This window comes from Muscardinus avellanarius (assembly GCF_963383645.1).
Source record: "Muscardinus avellanarius genome assembly, chromosome: 1".
In the NCBI taxonomy this organism is placed as follows: domain Eukaryota; kingdom Metazoa; phylum Chordata; class Mammalia; order Rodentia; family Gliridae; genus Muscardinus; species Muscardinus avellanarius.
The window spans coordinates 66,487,922-66,502,676 of NC_137786.1; the positions used below are offsets into that span (position 1 = coordinate 66,487,922).

The 14,755-nt window shown below is 42.9% G+C and overlaps 1 protein-coding gene across 1 annotated transcript in view; it reads left to right on the top strand.

Annotated features, from left to right (window-relative positions):
• Positions 1–2,687: 2,687 nt before the first annotated feature.
• Positions 2,688–14,755, top strand: part of CMYA5 (cardiomyopathy associated 5) — a gene marked incomplete at both ends in the record, with an annotated part of 94,907 nt that continues 82,839 nt past the window's right edge. The window contains one exon of the mRNA XM_080712395.1: positions 2,688–2,824. Within this exon, the coding sequence (XP_080568521.1) occupies positions 2,688–2,824 (137 nt within the window). The remainder of the gene's footprint in view (positions 2,825–14,755) is intronic.

Below are 14,755 nucleotides of genomic sequence, written 5' to 3' on the forward strand. Positions count from 1 at the left end.
AGGTCAGTTAATCAGTACCCTTGTGCCATCACCACCTGATCTCTCAGACCTTTTACTTTGAACTTTCCATGACCTCAAACTTTGTTGACTCTGGGCAAAGGACAGTCAGCTAAATCAGAAATATTCTTTTAGGGGAAAACCTTAATGGCTCCCCACAACATTGTTCTACTTATAAGACTATGTTGAGTATAATTAATATTCTAGTGATGACTCTGGATAATCATCATAAGCACTAATTATATTACTCACTGTTCAGTACTACTCTCAGGGATGAGAGTATATAAGGTGCTCTGCCTCTGTAGCATTTTGATATTTCCTCATAAAGCCTCAGAATTTCCCATGGTTGGCCCCCTTCCCTGCCATCAGAAACTTGGCATCTAAGATTATGAACTTTGTGACAATATAAATATGATAACTGGGCTGTTAATATGAGATAATTTTTAGATAAGTTATTTTTCATCTCAATTATTTGTTGGTCAATACTAAATTCTTTTATTTCCCATTTGTGTTAATCTTTCTATTTCTGTGTTTGTTATTCAAGAAAGTATTGTACTACAACTTTTTAAATATTTTTTGGTTAATGAGGATTGAATCCAGGGGGCACTCTACTACTGAGCTACATCCCCAACCCTTTTTGTGTGTGTGTGTGTGATATTGGGGATGGAACCCAGGGACATTCTACCCTTTGAGCTATACCCCCAGCCTACTTTTTATTCTATATTTTGAAACAGGTCTCACTGAGTTGCAAGGGCTTCACTAAGTAGCTGAGGCTGGTCGTGAACCATGATCCTCCTGTCTTAGCCTCCCAAATGCTGGGATTACAAGCATGTGCCACCATACCCGGCACCCCCAACCCTTTTTATTTTTTAGTTTAAGACAGGGTCTTACTAAATTGCCACTGACCTTGAATTTAAAATCCTCCTGTTTCAGCCTCACACGTATCAGGATTGTAAGCCACCACACCTAGCTAACAACTCCAATTTTTTTTAATCGAGCTAGAATCTTTGCAAACAAATCTTGTAGACTTTAATATTCCTGAGAAATTTTGAACTAAATTGAAGAAACATATAATTGCTACCTGTATTTCAGTGTTTAACAGATTTCTGCAACTACTAACTCTTTTTCCCCCTCTAGGTAAGCATGGTCATTTGGAATTACTAGTGGAAAAGCTTGCTAGTGTTGAGAGAATGAATATTGCTGATGTTAAACAAGGTTTAATGAAACCTGGAAAATTAGACTTGCTTTTTCCTGATACCCACTGCTTCTGTAGTATATCTGAGCTATGTTCCTTCATCTGTAGACTCAGCATTTGCATACAAGATAGTATAACTGGTAAATAATACCCTACCTCCATCCATATTATTAAACAACTCTGAATAAAATCTCTTGTAGTTGAGCTGGGCCTGGTGGTACATGCTTGTAATCTCAGTACTTTGGAAGCTGAGACAGGAGGATTGCGGTTCATGGATAGCCTCAGCTACTTAGTGAGGCCCTCTGCAACTTGGTGAGACCTTGTTTGAAAGCAAAGAATAAAAAATGGGGTTGAGGTATAGTTCGGTGGTAGAATGCTCCTGGTTTCCAACCCCAGTACTGAAAAAAAAAAAAGGTCTCTAATAGTTAAAAAGACACTTCTCATGAAAGGAATGCCTTTCTACAGGTCTGGTCCTGTTGTCTTCAGGGAGCATTCAGTAGGTACAGGTGCCAGGTTATGAGTTTGTAAGGGCTGGGAATGGTGAGACAAAGATAAACAAACTTACAAAGTGTACTGTGGGAAAGAGATACCAACACCTCTGGAATGTAGGCTGAGATGGGAACTTGGAGGAGGATTGGGTTTAACGTTGGGATTTCAGAATGGTGAGCAACCAGGTAAAGGTGGGAAGAACCATTCAGGTAGAAAGAATTACGTACATATAGGTATAGTGGAGTGACTTGATAGGATATTGGGAACTCCAGATGATAAGAGACCAGATAGGTTAAGATGTGGCAACATGGCAGGATTTTATCATCTTGAGGTTCTTGGTTCTCCAGTAGTGGAAAGACATTGAGGTAAGTTTTAAGCATCAGTTTATAAGATCCAGTGGGGTCTGGGGCCTTTGGGCTGAATTTCAGACAAAGACCAGCCATTGGCTAATGAATAATTGTGGCCACTTGAGAAAGAGGGCACACAATATAGCAATTTGCAATGATTAGGGGGGTTCAAGACAGCTTTGGGGCTGGGCAGACCTAGTGTTAGAATCACCTTCCTGGCAGGGGAACTTGAAGCAAGCTACCCCTAGCTCTGTAGATCCTGTTTCCATCACTGCCGTGAATCCACCTGCCGCTGCAGAGTTGAGGGGGACAGACCCTTGGCGCAGAGCCTGATACCAGTAAGTGCTTTGTTCAGGAAGGAGGGCTGTTTGGGATACAGTGGCTGCCTCCCTGGGTGGCCGCCCTTGACGGCCCCTCAGCTGTCCCTGTCTGGGAGGCCTGCCAGGGCCAGAGCGTGGGGGAGGGCGAGTTGGCAGAGGGCAGGGAAGAGGAGAAGCTGAGCCGGGCCCCAGAAGCTCGGTGGCGAAACTTTTTGACGCCTTCTATTTAAAGTCGTGGGGAACCCGAGCCGGCCAGGCAGGGCAGGAGCGGCTGGGCCAGCGGCAGACAGTGCAGTGAGAGGGAGAACACCAGGGCGGCACGGGCTCCGGAAGGACGCGATGGCGAGCGGCGACAGCAACCAGGCCACCGACAGCTTCCTCGACTCCGAGGACGAGGCCCGCGAGCTGGAGACCGAGGAGGAGTCGGAGGGCAAGGAGGACGAGGCAGAGGAGTCGGAAGAGGAGCCCGATGCCAGGTAGCAGAGCCTCCCCAGACAGGTGCTCGGGGCCACAGCCCTCCTGGCCTTGGCCTGGTTCACCTCCTGTTCTTGTTAACCTCCGCAGCTCACGGCCACGCACTCTGCCCTTTAAACTGCCTGGAGGTGGGGTGCTGGTGGGCAGCGGGGATGGCAGCCCACCTGCTGCAGGTCTGCCCCTGACTGCCGCTCCTGGGACTTGCTGCTCTTGTATATTCTTGGAGTTTTACTTGGGGTCCTGCCTAACCACAGAACTGTGCCAGAACGGTCACACCTGGCCGGAGGCTCTGAACCTTCTCAAAAGCCTGAGCTAGAGGGGAAGGGGTCAGGGAGCAGGCAGAGAAGGACCTGGCTACCTTTACACCAAAGGCCTCGCCTGTGTCCTTAGCTCAGGGCTGGGTCCCTGTAAGGAGATTCTTTAGATACAAGGGCCTATATATTTTCTGGAGAAAAGCATGAATTTTAGAAATGCTCGTTGGGCCCATATATCAACTTTTCAGTGGACATGAATGTGATTAAGTAACGTTAAATAAAAAGATGGGCCTTCCTCCTCTTCAGCTGAGAATAGCAGAAATTTTCTCTTTTTGGGTTTGTTCCTACCTTTATTTTCTAAGATCTTTTTTCCCTCTAAGTGTGTCAGTTGATGGTGTCTCTTCCTAAATCTGTTCCTATCAGTAGAAACACTTTGAAAGTAGCAGATTGGATGTGTACCATTTCAGAAGGCCCTCTTACCCAAAGTTAAAAGTACTGCCAATCAAGGCCAGTAGTGCTGAGGCTGGAGAAGGAGCCATGGAGTGGCCTTAACTGGGGCAACTCATCAGTCAAAGGAGTCTTGAATACCGGTCACATGTTTACAGAGCGACTACCAAATGGGAGACACACATGCTCTCACCTCAAGAACTTTGTGTGTGAGAAACATGGGGAGTGTGGGACCATGAGCTATGTTAGAAATAGAGGGGAGGACAGGTCATGGCTGCTGTGGAAGGTCAAGAGAGAGAGGGCAGTGTCAGGGCTCCCTTGAAGTCATGGATGTGAGCTGGGCCTTAGAGAGTGGGCAGGAGATGCATAAAGGAAGACAGAGAAGGCACTGATGAGAATGGGGGCAGGGGTCGGGACCAGTGCCTCCTGGCATATCGAAAAGGGGAAATGTATCCTTGCCCAGCCAACATTTACTCCCTCAGAGGACATGAAAACTTATTCCCACTAAAATGTGAACACCCGGCAATTGGAAGCACACTTTGGAGTAGTGCTCCCCTCTAACAAGGGTCAAGAGCTCCAGGTAAGGGCACGGTTTATCTGCAGTGAAAGCCAACCTGCTGTCACTGTAGATGGTAAGGTAGACACTAAGGAAGAAAGAGCAAGGAAAGCAGGGAGAAACATAATGGAATAAGCCAGATGGTGACGGAGGCCTTGAAAACCCATCAACTTTTTGGTTTTTGATTGGATGACATGGGCTACAAGGAGTCGGTAAAATTAACATGATTTAGAAGACATACTATTTTATTGGAAAATTAATCTGACAGGTAGTTTGGGGAGTTGAGTTTCAGGAGGGTTCTTTTCAGGAGGCAGTGGAAGAATGGAAGATACTATCTAGGTTTTGGACCGAGGTAGACAGTGGAAAAGGAGATAGTAGCTGTAGCTGGGCAAAGGGAGAGGGCAGCGGGGAGGGTCTACGAGGGGGACCTGAGCCCCCAGATCGCACCTGCCTCAATGCTGTCAGGATCAAACCACTTCAGTATGCTTATTTTCAAATATGGCGTAAAGTCCTAGGTTCTTTTGAGACTAGAAATGAGAATTTGGGATATTCTCATCATTTTTCATTCCTATCTTCTTGGCTTTTCCACAGAACTTTTCCTTTTTTTTTTTTTTTTATTTCCATTCCTAGGCCAGACATGGTGCCAAGTGTTCTCATGTGTTGTCTCACAGCAAACCCTGCAGCAACACTGTGAAGTGATTTTCTTGTTACAGATGAGGAAATAAAAGCTTCATGTAGTTTCCTGAGGGCACAAAGCAAGAAAGCTTCAGAGCCACTATGTGAGCCTTGATCTGTGTGCTCCAGGCCTCGGGTGGTCACCAACCCCTTTTGAGGAGGAGCCATCCTTGCTATAGATAATGCTGGAATGGCTCCATCTAACATTTTCTTTGAGAAGTTATTAGAGAAAAAGGAAAGGCCTTGTCTGTGTATAACAGTGTGAAATTTCCCCTGAAAAAGTTGTCTACTTTTTCTTTCAGGTCAGAACTATTCTCAGAAGCATAATTCTATACATTTTTGTTGTTGTTGTTTTTAAATTAAGAGGCACATAGAGAGCCAGGTGTGGTGGCTCATGCTTATAATCCCAGCATTTGGGAGGCTGAGACAGGAGGATCATGGTTTATGGACAGTCTCAGCTACTCAGTAAGGCCCTTTGCAACAGTGAGACCCTGTTTCAAAATAAAAATTAGGGCTGGGGGTGTCAATCAGAGATAAAATGCCCCGGGTTCCATCCCCAGGACAGGGAAAAAAAAAAAAAAAAAAAAAAGAGGTACATAAAAAGCCAGGCACAGCTGGGCGTGATAGCGCACACTTGTAATCCCAGCATTTGAGAGGCTGAGACAGGAGCATTGTGGTTCATGGACAGCCTCAGCTACTTAGTGAGGCCCTTTGCAACTCAGTGAGACCCTCTTTCAAAAAATAAAAGAATAAGCTGGGCGTGGTGGTGCATGCTTGTAATCCCCGCGCTTGGGAGGCGGAGACAGGAGGATCCCTCTGGTTCGGAGCGAGCCTCGCTGGCTTAAGAGACCCTGTTTCCAAATAAAAAAATATAACATAGGTCTGGGAGTGTAGCCCAGAGGTAGAAGGGCTTCCAGGAATCCCAGTACCACCTAAAAAAAAAGAAGACTAAAAAATAGGGCTGGGGGTGTAGCTCAGAGGTAGAATGCCCCTCGGTTTCATTCCCAGTACAAAAAAAAAAAAAAAAAAGCCAGGCACACAGTACACATCTGTAATCTCAGTACTTGGGAGGCTGAGACAGGAGGGTTGCAGGTTCACAGCCAGCCTCAGCAACTTGGGAGGCCCTCCACAACTTAGACCCTGTTTCAAAATAAAAATAAAATAGGGCCGAGCATATAGCTTATATAGCTAGGGTGTAGAAAGCCCCTAGGTTCAATACCAGTAATATAATAAAAGCAAAAAGTAATTTTTAAAAAGGGCTGGGGTATAACTGGAACTGGGAGGTAGAATGCCCCTAGGCTCGATTCCCAGTGCTAAAAAAAAAAAAAAAGAAGAAAAAGAAGGAGAAAGCACATTAAGGTTAAACATGAAAACAACCTCAGTAATAATCACAGAATGACTATTGCATATTTTTGATATATGAATAAGCCTTTATCAAAATGCTATTTATGATGATTCTAACTATGGAAAATGCTTATTGAATTTGAAAAAATTAATTCACAGTATCATTTAGAATTGTGTCAACCATACAGTAAAAAATGTACTGGAAAAAGGCTTAAAAGATTAATAAAGGTGCCTGGCGTGGTAGTGCATGCCTACAATCTCATGACTGGGGAGGCTGAGACAGGATGATCATATATTTGAAGCCAGAAGAATCAACTTAGGGAGACCCTCAGCAATTTAGTGAGACCCTGTTTCAAAATAAAAAATAAAATAGGGCTAGGAGTGTAGCTCAGAGGTAGAATGCCCCTGGATTCCAGCCCTGGTACCACAGGAAAAGAAAAGATTAATAAGGGTTAAGGCTAACTTAATAAATGTTATCTTATGATTAAAAACGTTAATAATACCAGTTATTTCTAAATAATGGGATAATGGTTGATTAAATTGTTTGCATTTATTTGAACTTTTAGTTTTGTATAATAAGCACATATCACATTTTGTTATCAGGAGAAAATAAATTTTAGTTTTAAAAATTTACAAGGCAAGAAATAATGTGCTTGTAAACCATTTCTAAATATACAGAATTATCTATAGCTACCCTTTTGAATCAAGGAAACATTCCTTCTAATTCTAAAAATGCTTTCAAACTGGGCATGTTGACAGACACCTATAATCCCAGTACTTGGGAGACAGAGATAGAAGGATCACAAGTTTGAGCCAGCTGCAGAGACTTAGTGAGGCTCTCTACTACTTAGTGAGATGCTGTTTCAGAATAAAAAAAAAAATGAAACAGGGCTGAGAGTGTAGCTCAGAGGTAGAATGGCCCTGAGTTCAATCCCTAGTACCATAACCTTACCCCCCAAATGCCTTTTTTTGTGGTACTGGGGATGGAACCCAGGGGCATTCTACCGCAAGCTCTATTTTTTTTAATTCTTTATTTTGAAACAGGGTCTCAGTGAGTTGCAAAGGGCCTCACTAAGTAGTAGCTAAGGCTGTCCATGAACCATCATTCTCCCGTCTCAGCCTCCCAAATGCTGGGATTACAAGAGTGTGCCACCATCCCCGGCTTCCCAAATATTTTTATAGTGCAAAAAGCACATCATCACAAGAACAGTTCTTATACTGGATTAGAAAACTACCCTTCTGATCTATCATTCAGTCGTGTGACTATGATATATAGTATCAAGAGGCACAGGAATCCTGTTAGCTTTTCTGAAGACAACAGGACCAGACCTGCTGAGTATGTGCAACAAGTAAAGCAGAAACACGTTCTTTTCATGAAACAGTTTTTTTTTTTTTTTTTAACACAAGAGATTTTTTCTTTCTTTCTTTTTTTTTTGCAGTCCTGGGGATGGAATCCATGGGCATTCTACCTCTGAGCTATACCCCCTCCCCCCCTTTTTTTTTTCTTTACTTTGAAACAGGATCTCACTAAGTTGTGGAGGGCCTCATTAAGTATCTGAGGCTGGCTGAGAACCCATGCTCCTCCTGTTTCAGCCTCCCAAGTACTGACTGAGATTACACCCAGTAATAATAATAATTTTAAAAAAAATCAAACACCACTACACCCAGCTCTTTTTTTTTTCAGTGCTGGGATTGAACCCAGGGCCTCGTGCAGGCTAGGCAAGTGCTGTACTATGGAGCCAAGTCCCTGGTCCTCCTATTAGCTATTCTATCAGGGGCAAATCCTGTCCCTTTTGAACTCAAATTTTCTATCCATAAAATTATAGTAATAGTTTCTAATTCATATAGTTTCATAAGGATTAAACAAGCAACATGAGTGTATGTAGGCATTTGTGACTCTTAGTAGGGTCCCAATAAATTTCTCATATTCCTTCAGATGAATCACTGTGGACAGCGGAGCTCTGCCTTCCACCCACCATTGACCAGCCAGGGGAGGGAGATCGTATCCACTTGTAATAAAGGAATGATCCCAGCTGGGTGTGGTGGCGTACACTTGTAACCCCAGCATTTGGAGGATCGCAGGTTCTTGGCCAGCCTCAGCTACTTAGTGAGGCCCTCTGCAACTTAGTGAGACTCTGGTTCAAAATAAAGAATAAAAAATAGGGCTGGGGGTTCTGGGGGTGTAGCTCAGAGGTAGAATGCCCTTGGGTTCAATCCTTGGTACCACAAAAAGAAAGAAAGACATTATTGCATTCCACTTAGGCTTATCTGTGTTCATTCATTCTCTAAACGTTTGTGGAGTGCCATGGACCATGTAAGGAGCTAGAGATGCAACAATTCCTGAGAACCCATTACTGACTTCACATTAAGATGTCACATTTTAGCTGGGGAAAGAGAAAACATAATTATGACATTTGCTGTTAGAAGAGATTGAAGGAAGAAAAAAGGTCTGTGTGAAGCACCTCAACGTAGAGAGATAGTCCTGGGATCCCTATGGCCTGGGAGGGCTCAAGAAGGCTTCACCATTGAAGCAGGGTTTAGAATCATAATGATGTGTTCCTTCAAGAGGGCTTGTGGTAGATATATATGTGTATATACACATGCATATATGTATATAATGTATATGTATATATAGTGTGTGTGTGTGTTGCTAAAATTTCATACAAAATTATATGTAAGAGGAGGTTCTTTAAAGCTCATGGGATTCTAGAGCTGGGAGAGGTTTTATAAACATTTATTCTCACTAACCTTTTTACAGATTCAAAACTGGATGTTAAGAGACTTTTTTTTTAAGTCACATAGTTTTTCAGTGGTAGAATTAAGACTAGTCCTCAAGTATCAGGACTCTAATCTAATGTTCATTAACTTATTCATTCAATAGATTTTTTTTTTGTCGTACTAGGGATTGAACCCAGAGATATTCTACCTCTAAGCTACAACCCCAGCCCTTTTTTATCTTTATTTTGAAACAGGCTCTCATTAAGTTGCTAAGGCTGGCCTTGAACCTGCGATCTTCCAGTCTCAGCCTCCCAAGTACTAGTATTATAGGCATGCACCACACTGTACCCAGCTTACTCAATAGATGTTTATTGAATTCTCGAGGCAGGCACTTCCTAGGGTCAAGGGTTACAAGTCCCTGCCCTCCCAACACTTGCCAACTTTCCAGTGGGGAAAAGCAAATAATTAAACAAATATAGAATACATTGGGTGGCCCTACGTTATACAAACCCAGCAGGAGAAAGGGGTGTGCTGTTTTGGATGGAGTAATGGAAAAAAGCCTTTCGCACAGGGTGACATCTGAGCAGAAGCTGAAAGAAATGGGTGTTCCAGAAAATGGGAGGGGCCAGTGTGAGGGCACGAAGGCTCAGAGGCAGGAATGTGGGCTTGCCTTAGCACAAGAGGCCAGGGTCTCTGAGCAGAGTGAGCCAGGGGGAGAGTAGTCAGAGGAGAGGCTAGTGATGACTGGGTTGCAGGCCAGGTGGGCTTCCTAGGCCATGGTGAGGTTTTCAAATTTTATTCTGAGTAATATTGGGGAGCCATTTACTGTCTACTGTACTGCTAAGGATTCAAAACAAAGCAAGAAAAAAGTGATGATGGCAGTATCGCTTTTTCTAAAAATTTTTAATTTTTTTTCTGGTACTGGGGGTTGAACCCAGGGGCATTTTACCTCCGAGCTCCACCCTAGCCCAGACCTTTATATTTTATTTTGAAACAAGTTTGCACTAGGTTTTGCTTTGAGTCTTGCTAAGTTGCTGAGACTGGTCTTGAGCCTGTGATCTTCCTGTTTCAGCCTCCCAAGTACTGGGATTACAGGTGTGTGCCACCTCACTCAGCTCAGTATTGCTTTAAATAATGAACAACCTATACATTCATGTTTTCATTCAGCCAATATTTATTGAACATGTGCCAAATGCTATGCTAAATGTTTCAAACTCATGGTCTCTTTTGGGAGAGAGAGAGAGAGAGAGAGAGAGAGAGAGAGAGAGAGAGAGAGAGAAAGATATAAACAGACACTTGGGTTTTTGTTTGTTTTATTTTTCTGCATATAGATCAGTGAAGCCCAGTCTTTTAGCCTTTCCCACAGATCACTTTTTTTTTTTTTTGAAGATTTAAAGAAGTTTATTAGAAAGATAGAAATACAGAGAATAGAAATACAGCCCCAGACCAAACTGGCATGAAGGGGTGACTCGAAATGAATACACCCCCCACAGATCACTTTTTACATCACTTTTGTTTTGGATCAGTGTCTGTTGGTCAAGTTTAATTTCTCTCTCTCTCTCTCTCTCTCTCTCTCTCTCTCTCTCTCTCCTGCAGTACTGGGGATTGAACCCAGTAATATTCATATTCAATGGGTTTTTTTTGTGGTACTGGGGTTCCTGGAAACCCTTCTACCCCCGGGCTACACTCCCAGACCCATTTTTATACTTTTATATTTGGAAACAGGGTCTCTTAAGCCAGCGCGCGTGGCTGGCTTCGAACCCACACGATCCTCCTGTCTCTGCCTCCCAAGCGCGAGGATTACAAGCGTGCGCCACCACGCCCGGCGTATTCAATGGTTTTGCCACGGCTGTCCCCAAAACTTAACACCTTCAACTGTAGTTTTGCCGTTGCCTTTATAGGAAATGTCTATCTGAGCTGATAGAATTAGAACTTTTAGTGACATTCACATTTAACTAATCATCACAGGAAACACCTTTTGTAAGGTAACAGGGCATTTATAAGTGGTTTTGGTTATCAGTATGGAGCATTCTGTTTCCAGATATCTATTTATATGGTGTCTTTCACTGATGTGCTTACCTAGGTGTTTTGACAAGTGTGTTATTTGAGCCAGCCTCTTCTGAGGTCAGTGGAAAGAGCATGAGCTGGGAGGGGTGGCTGACTGCTCAGGATGCCGGAGGCTGAGGGAGGAGAGGGGATAAAGCAGAGGCACTTAGAGCCAGAAGCTGAAGAGCTATTTAAGTGTTGGCTGCATGGATATCACATGCCCTTGTTGACTTTGACTCAACATAGAGGAATACAGAAAGAATTGCAATTATTATTATTATTATTATTATTATTATTAATTTTCCTTAAAACATGACCCTAGTTGGGCGTGGTGGCGCATGCTTGTAATCTCCGCACTTGGAAGTTGGAGATAGGAGGATCACTCAGGTTCGAAGCCAGCCTTGCTGGCTTAAGAGACCCTGCCCCCTCCAAAAAAAAAAAAAAAAATTATATATATATAATAGGTCTGGAAGTGTAGCCCGGAGGTAGAGGGTTCTATCCCCAGTACCACCAAAATAAATAAAATAAATAAAATAAATAAATATTTAAAAAAATAAAAGATGACCCTACTAATGTGTAGGCCATCCCAAGTGATCATAATTTATAAAAAGTGACTCCGATTCTTGGGATATTCTGAACATGGACTTTTGGTCCATTCAGACTTTATAACTAAATTCTTCTTCCTTGCAAAAACCTTATAAGAATCAGAGACAAGAGACTTGTATGTGATTTATACATGAAAATTGTTTTTGGCTTTATCCAACATTGTCCAAAAGAAAAATAATGCCAGCCTCATAAAGTATTTTTAATTTTTTAGTAGCCTCATTAAAAAATCTAAAAAGAAACAAGTAATACTAATTTTAATGTTATTTAACCCAGTAGTCAAAGTATTATTATTTCAACATGAAATAAATGTAAAAATTATTAATGATACATTTTACATTATTGTGTACTAAATCTTTGGAATTTGGTATATATTTTACACCTACGGCACATCTCAATTCACCCTACGTAAACACATCTCAAGGTCTCCACAGCCACACATCTCTTGGCTGCCCTTTGGAATAATGCGGGTCTGATAATACTAGAAATGCGTTCGCTTCATTGGCTCCCACAGAACTGCCCCATGGGTAATGAGCTCCACATGCAGGGCCCTGTTCTAGATACTAGAGACCTGGAGGTGGCTGAGTGGCACGGTCACTTCTCCCAAGGAGCTCACAGCCTGGTAGGGGAAGCAATTAACTCCAACTTAATATCACGTTCATGACACTAAGGATATTAAGTAAAAAAGTAAGGAAAAGACGTTTTTCCTTTAATGAGATTTAGAAGAGTTTCAGAGAGTGACACTGGAAAGAAAAATGTTCCAAGCATCATGGATAGTTAGCTCTTCTTTAGTTCCTGGCTCAGCTCTTACGCTACTCATTGCTGCCCTGTCTAAACTTTCTTTTTTATTTAAAAGGTTATTAGCAGCCAGGCATGGTGGCGCACGCTTGGAATCCCAGCACTTGAGAGGCTGAGACAGGAGGATCACAGATTTGTAGCCAGCCTCATCAATTTAGTCAGGTCTTCTGCAACATAGTAAGACTGTTTCAAAATAAAAAAATAAAATAGGGCTGTGGGTATAGCTCAGAGGTAGAAAGCTCCTGGGCTCAATCCCAGTACCCCCTCACAATTATTAGCATTTGTTTGTGGTAGATTTATTAAAATGTCCAACTTTGCCGGGCGTGGTGGCACACGCTTGGAATCTCAGTACTTGGGAGGCTGAGAGAGGAGGATCACACAGGTTCAAAGCCAGCCTCAGCTACTTAGTGAGGCTCTCAGCAACTTAGTGAGACCCTGCTTCCAAATAAAATATAAAATAGGTCTGGGAGTGTAGCCCAGAGGTAGAAAGCCCCTGGGTTCCATTCCCTGAACCACACATACACACACAAAAATATCCAACTTAAACTGTCCAACTTAAAGTCATCTGTATCATTAACATTGCTTTGTTATTTCTTGGTTATATGTGAGCTTTCTCCTTATCATCCAGAATTACTCAGGATTCTTCAGGGTTGAGAATATTTGTTGATTGAATAAATGTGAATGAATGAATGAATGTCAAGTGGTCCTGACTTTTTCAAGAAGCAGAGTTATTGGGGATGTTGAACTTGTTGGGTCAGCGAGGATCTTACTGGCGGTTGGCTGTTCAGTTGCCAGGGACTGACAATGCTCAGGAAGTACAGTGGCTTGGAGGGGACAGTGCTAAGTACTGGAGGATTGTTCAATTATGATGCCCGCGGCAAGCATTCCCTCCTTCTAGGGCTTGTCGGGAAGCCACCCCTAGACTCACCCTTGAGCTGGATCAGAGTTAGAAGGATAAGAATAGGCTTTGCTTTTGTGCCCAGAGAAAAGTCCTCTATTAAGACAACCAGAGTGGATTCAGTTCCAAAATTCCACATCCTAATCTGATAAAGTCCAAGATATGTGGAAAGATTAATCGACCCTACTCTTCAGTCCAGTAAACTCTAAATACTCAAAGCCCTGTCCTACAATGTTTACTTCATTTTCTTATGCTTCTCTTTAAGCAAAATCCACCTGCCAGACAGAAATGTGCAATCACTATTGCATAATGTAAATCTATACAATTTTTAATTGTCAATTTATTTTTTTTTCTTTGGTGGTACTGGGGTTCCTGGAAGCCCTTCTAACTCCGGACTACACTCCCAGACCTATTTTATATTTTTATTTGGAAACAGGGTCTCTTAAGCCAGCATGGCTGGCTTAGAACCCGCACAATCCTCCTGTCTCCGCCTCCCAAGCACGGGGATTACAAGCGTGCGCCACCATACCCGGCGTCAATTTAAATTTTTTAAAAAGTTTACATCCACCCAAAATCTCCTCTTAATGGCTTGGTTTCACTAGAACACTTAAGATTAATAATTTCTAAATAAGACTAATTTCTTCCATTTTTAGAAATATATCTATAATAAGAGAAGCCTTATTCATTTAACAAATATTTCCTATGGAGTGTGTGTGTGTGTGTGTGTGTGTGTGTGTGTGTGTGTGTGTCTTTTACTGGGTCTTGAACCATTGAACCCAGGGGCATTCTGCCTCTAAGCTATACCCCCAGCCCTATTTTTTTTTCCCTTTATTTTTGAAACATGGTCTCACTAAGTTGCGGAGGGCCTTACTAAGTAGCTGAGGCTGTCTAAGAACTCATGATCCTCCTGTCTCTGGGATTACAAGCCCACCATACTCGACTTCCCATGAATTTACTTACGGCTCCTAGTCTTTCCAGTTTATCTTCGGGAACGGGCTGGCATCAAAAAAATATTCTCACAAGACTTTAATAGAAGCCAGTGGGTTGGTAAGAAGAATTGGTTCTAGGGGGGTTTAAGAGGGGGTGTGCCTGGACGCTGACCCTTTGTGTCCCAGTCCTGGAAGCTTCCCTGCTCATTTTCCTGGGAGTCTTCTGTCTCTGGGTCCCTCTTGCCAGCATTTTTCCATCCACCTATCACGGAAGGATTCACTATTGTGTGGTGGGATGGGCAGGAGAACCTGGCTGTGGATGACACTGGCCCCTGGGTGAGGGGCTCTTAGATGCCAGCCACTGACCCTCTTGTGTTTCTGATGAGTGACAGAGGCCTGGAGAAGGCAGGGAAACCAACCCTACTCAGGGGCCAACTAATCTATGCCAAGCGCCATCACTCATTACCAGAGTTGTTTTCACATAGCTTCATGCTCCTAAGATTTGTTTTCATCCACATTTTATGGAAGAGAAAATGGAGGGTTAGCAATATTGAGTAATTTACCTAATTTCCCGCATAAGTATCTGAGCTAGGATTCTAATCCTAGTCTAGTGGCAGGGCCAGGGCTGGAATACTCATGAATTCAGTGCTCAACACACACATTGA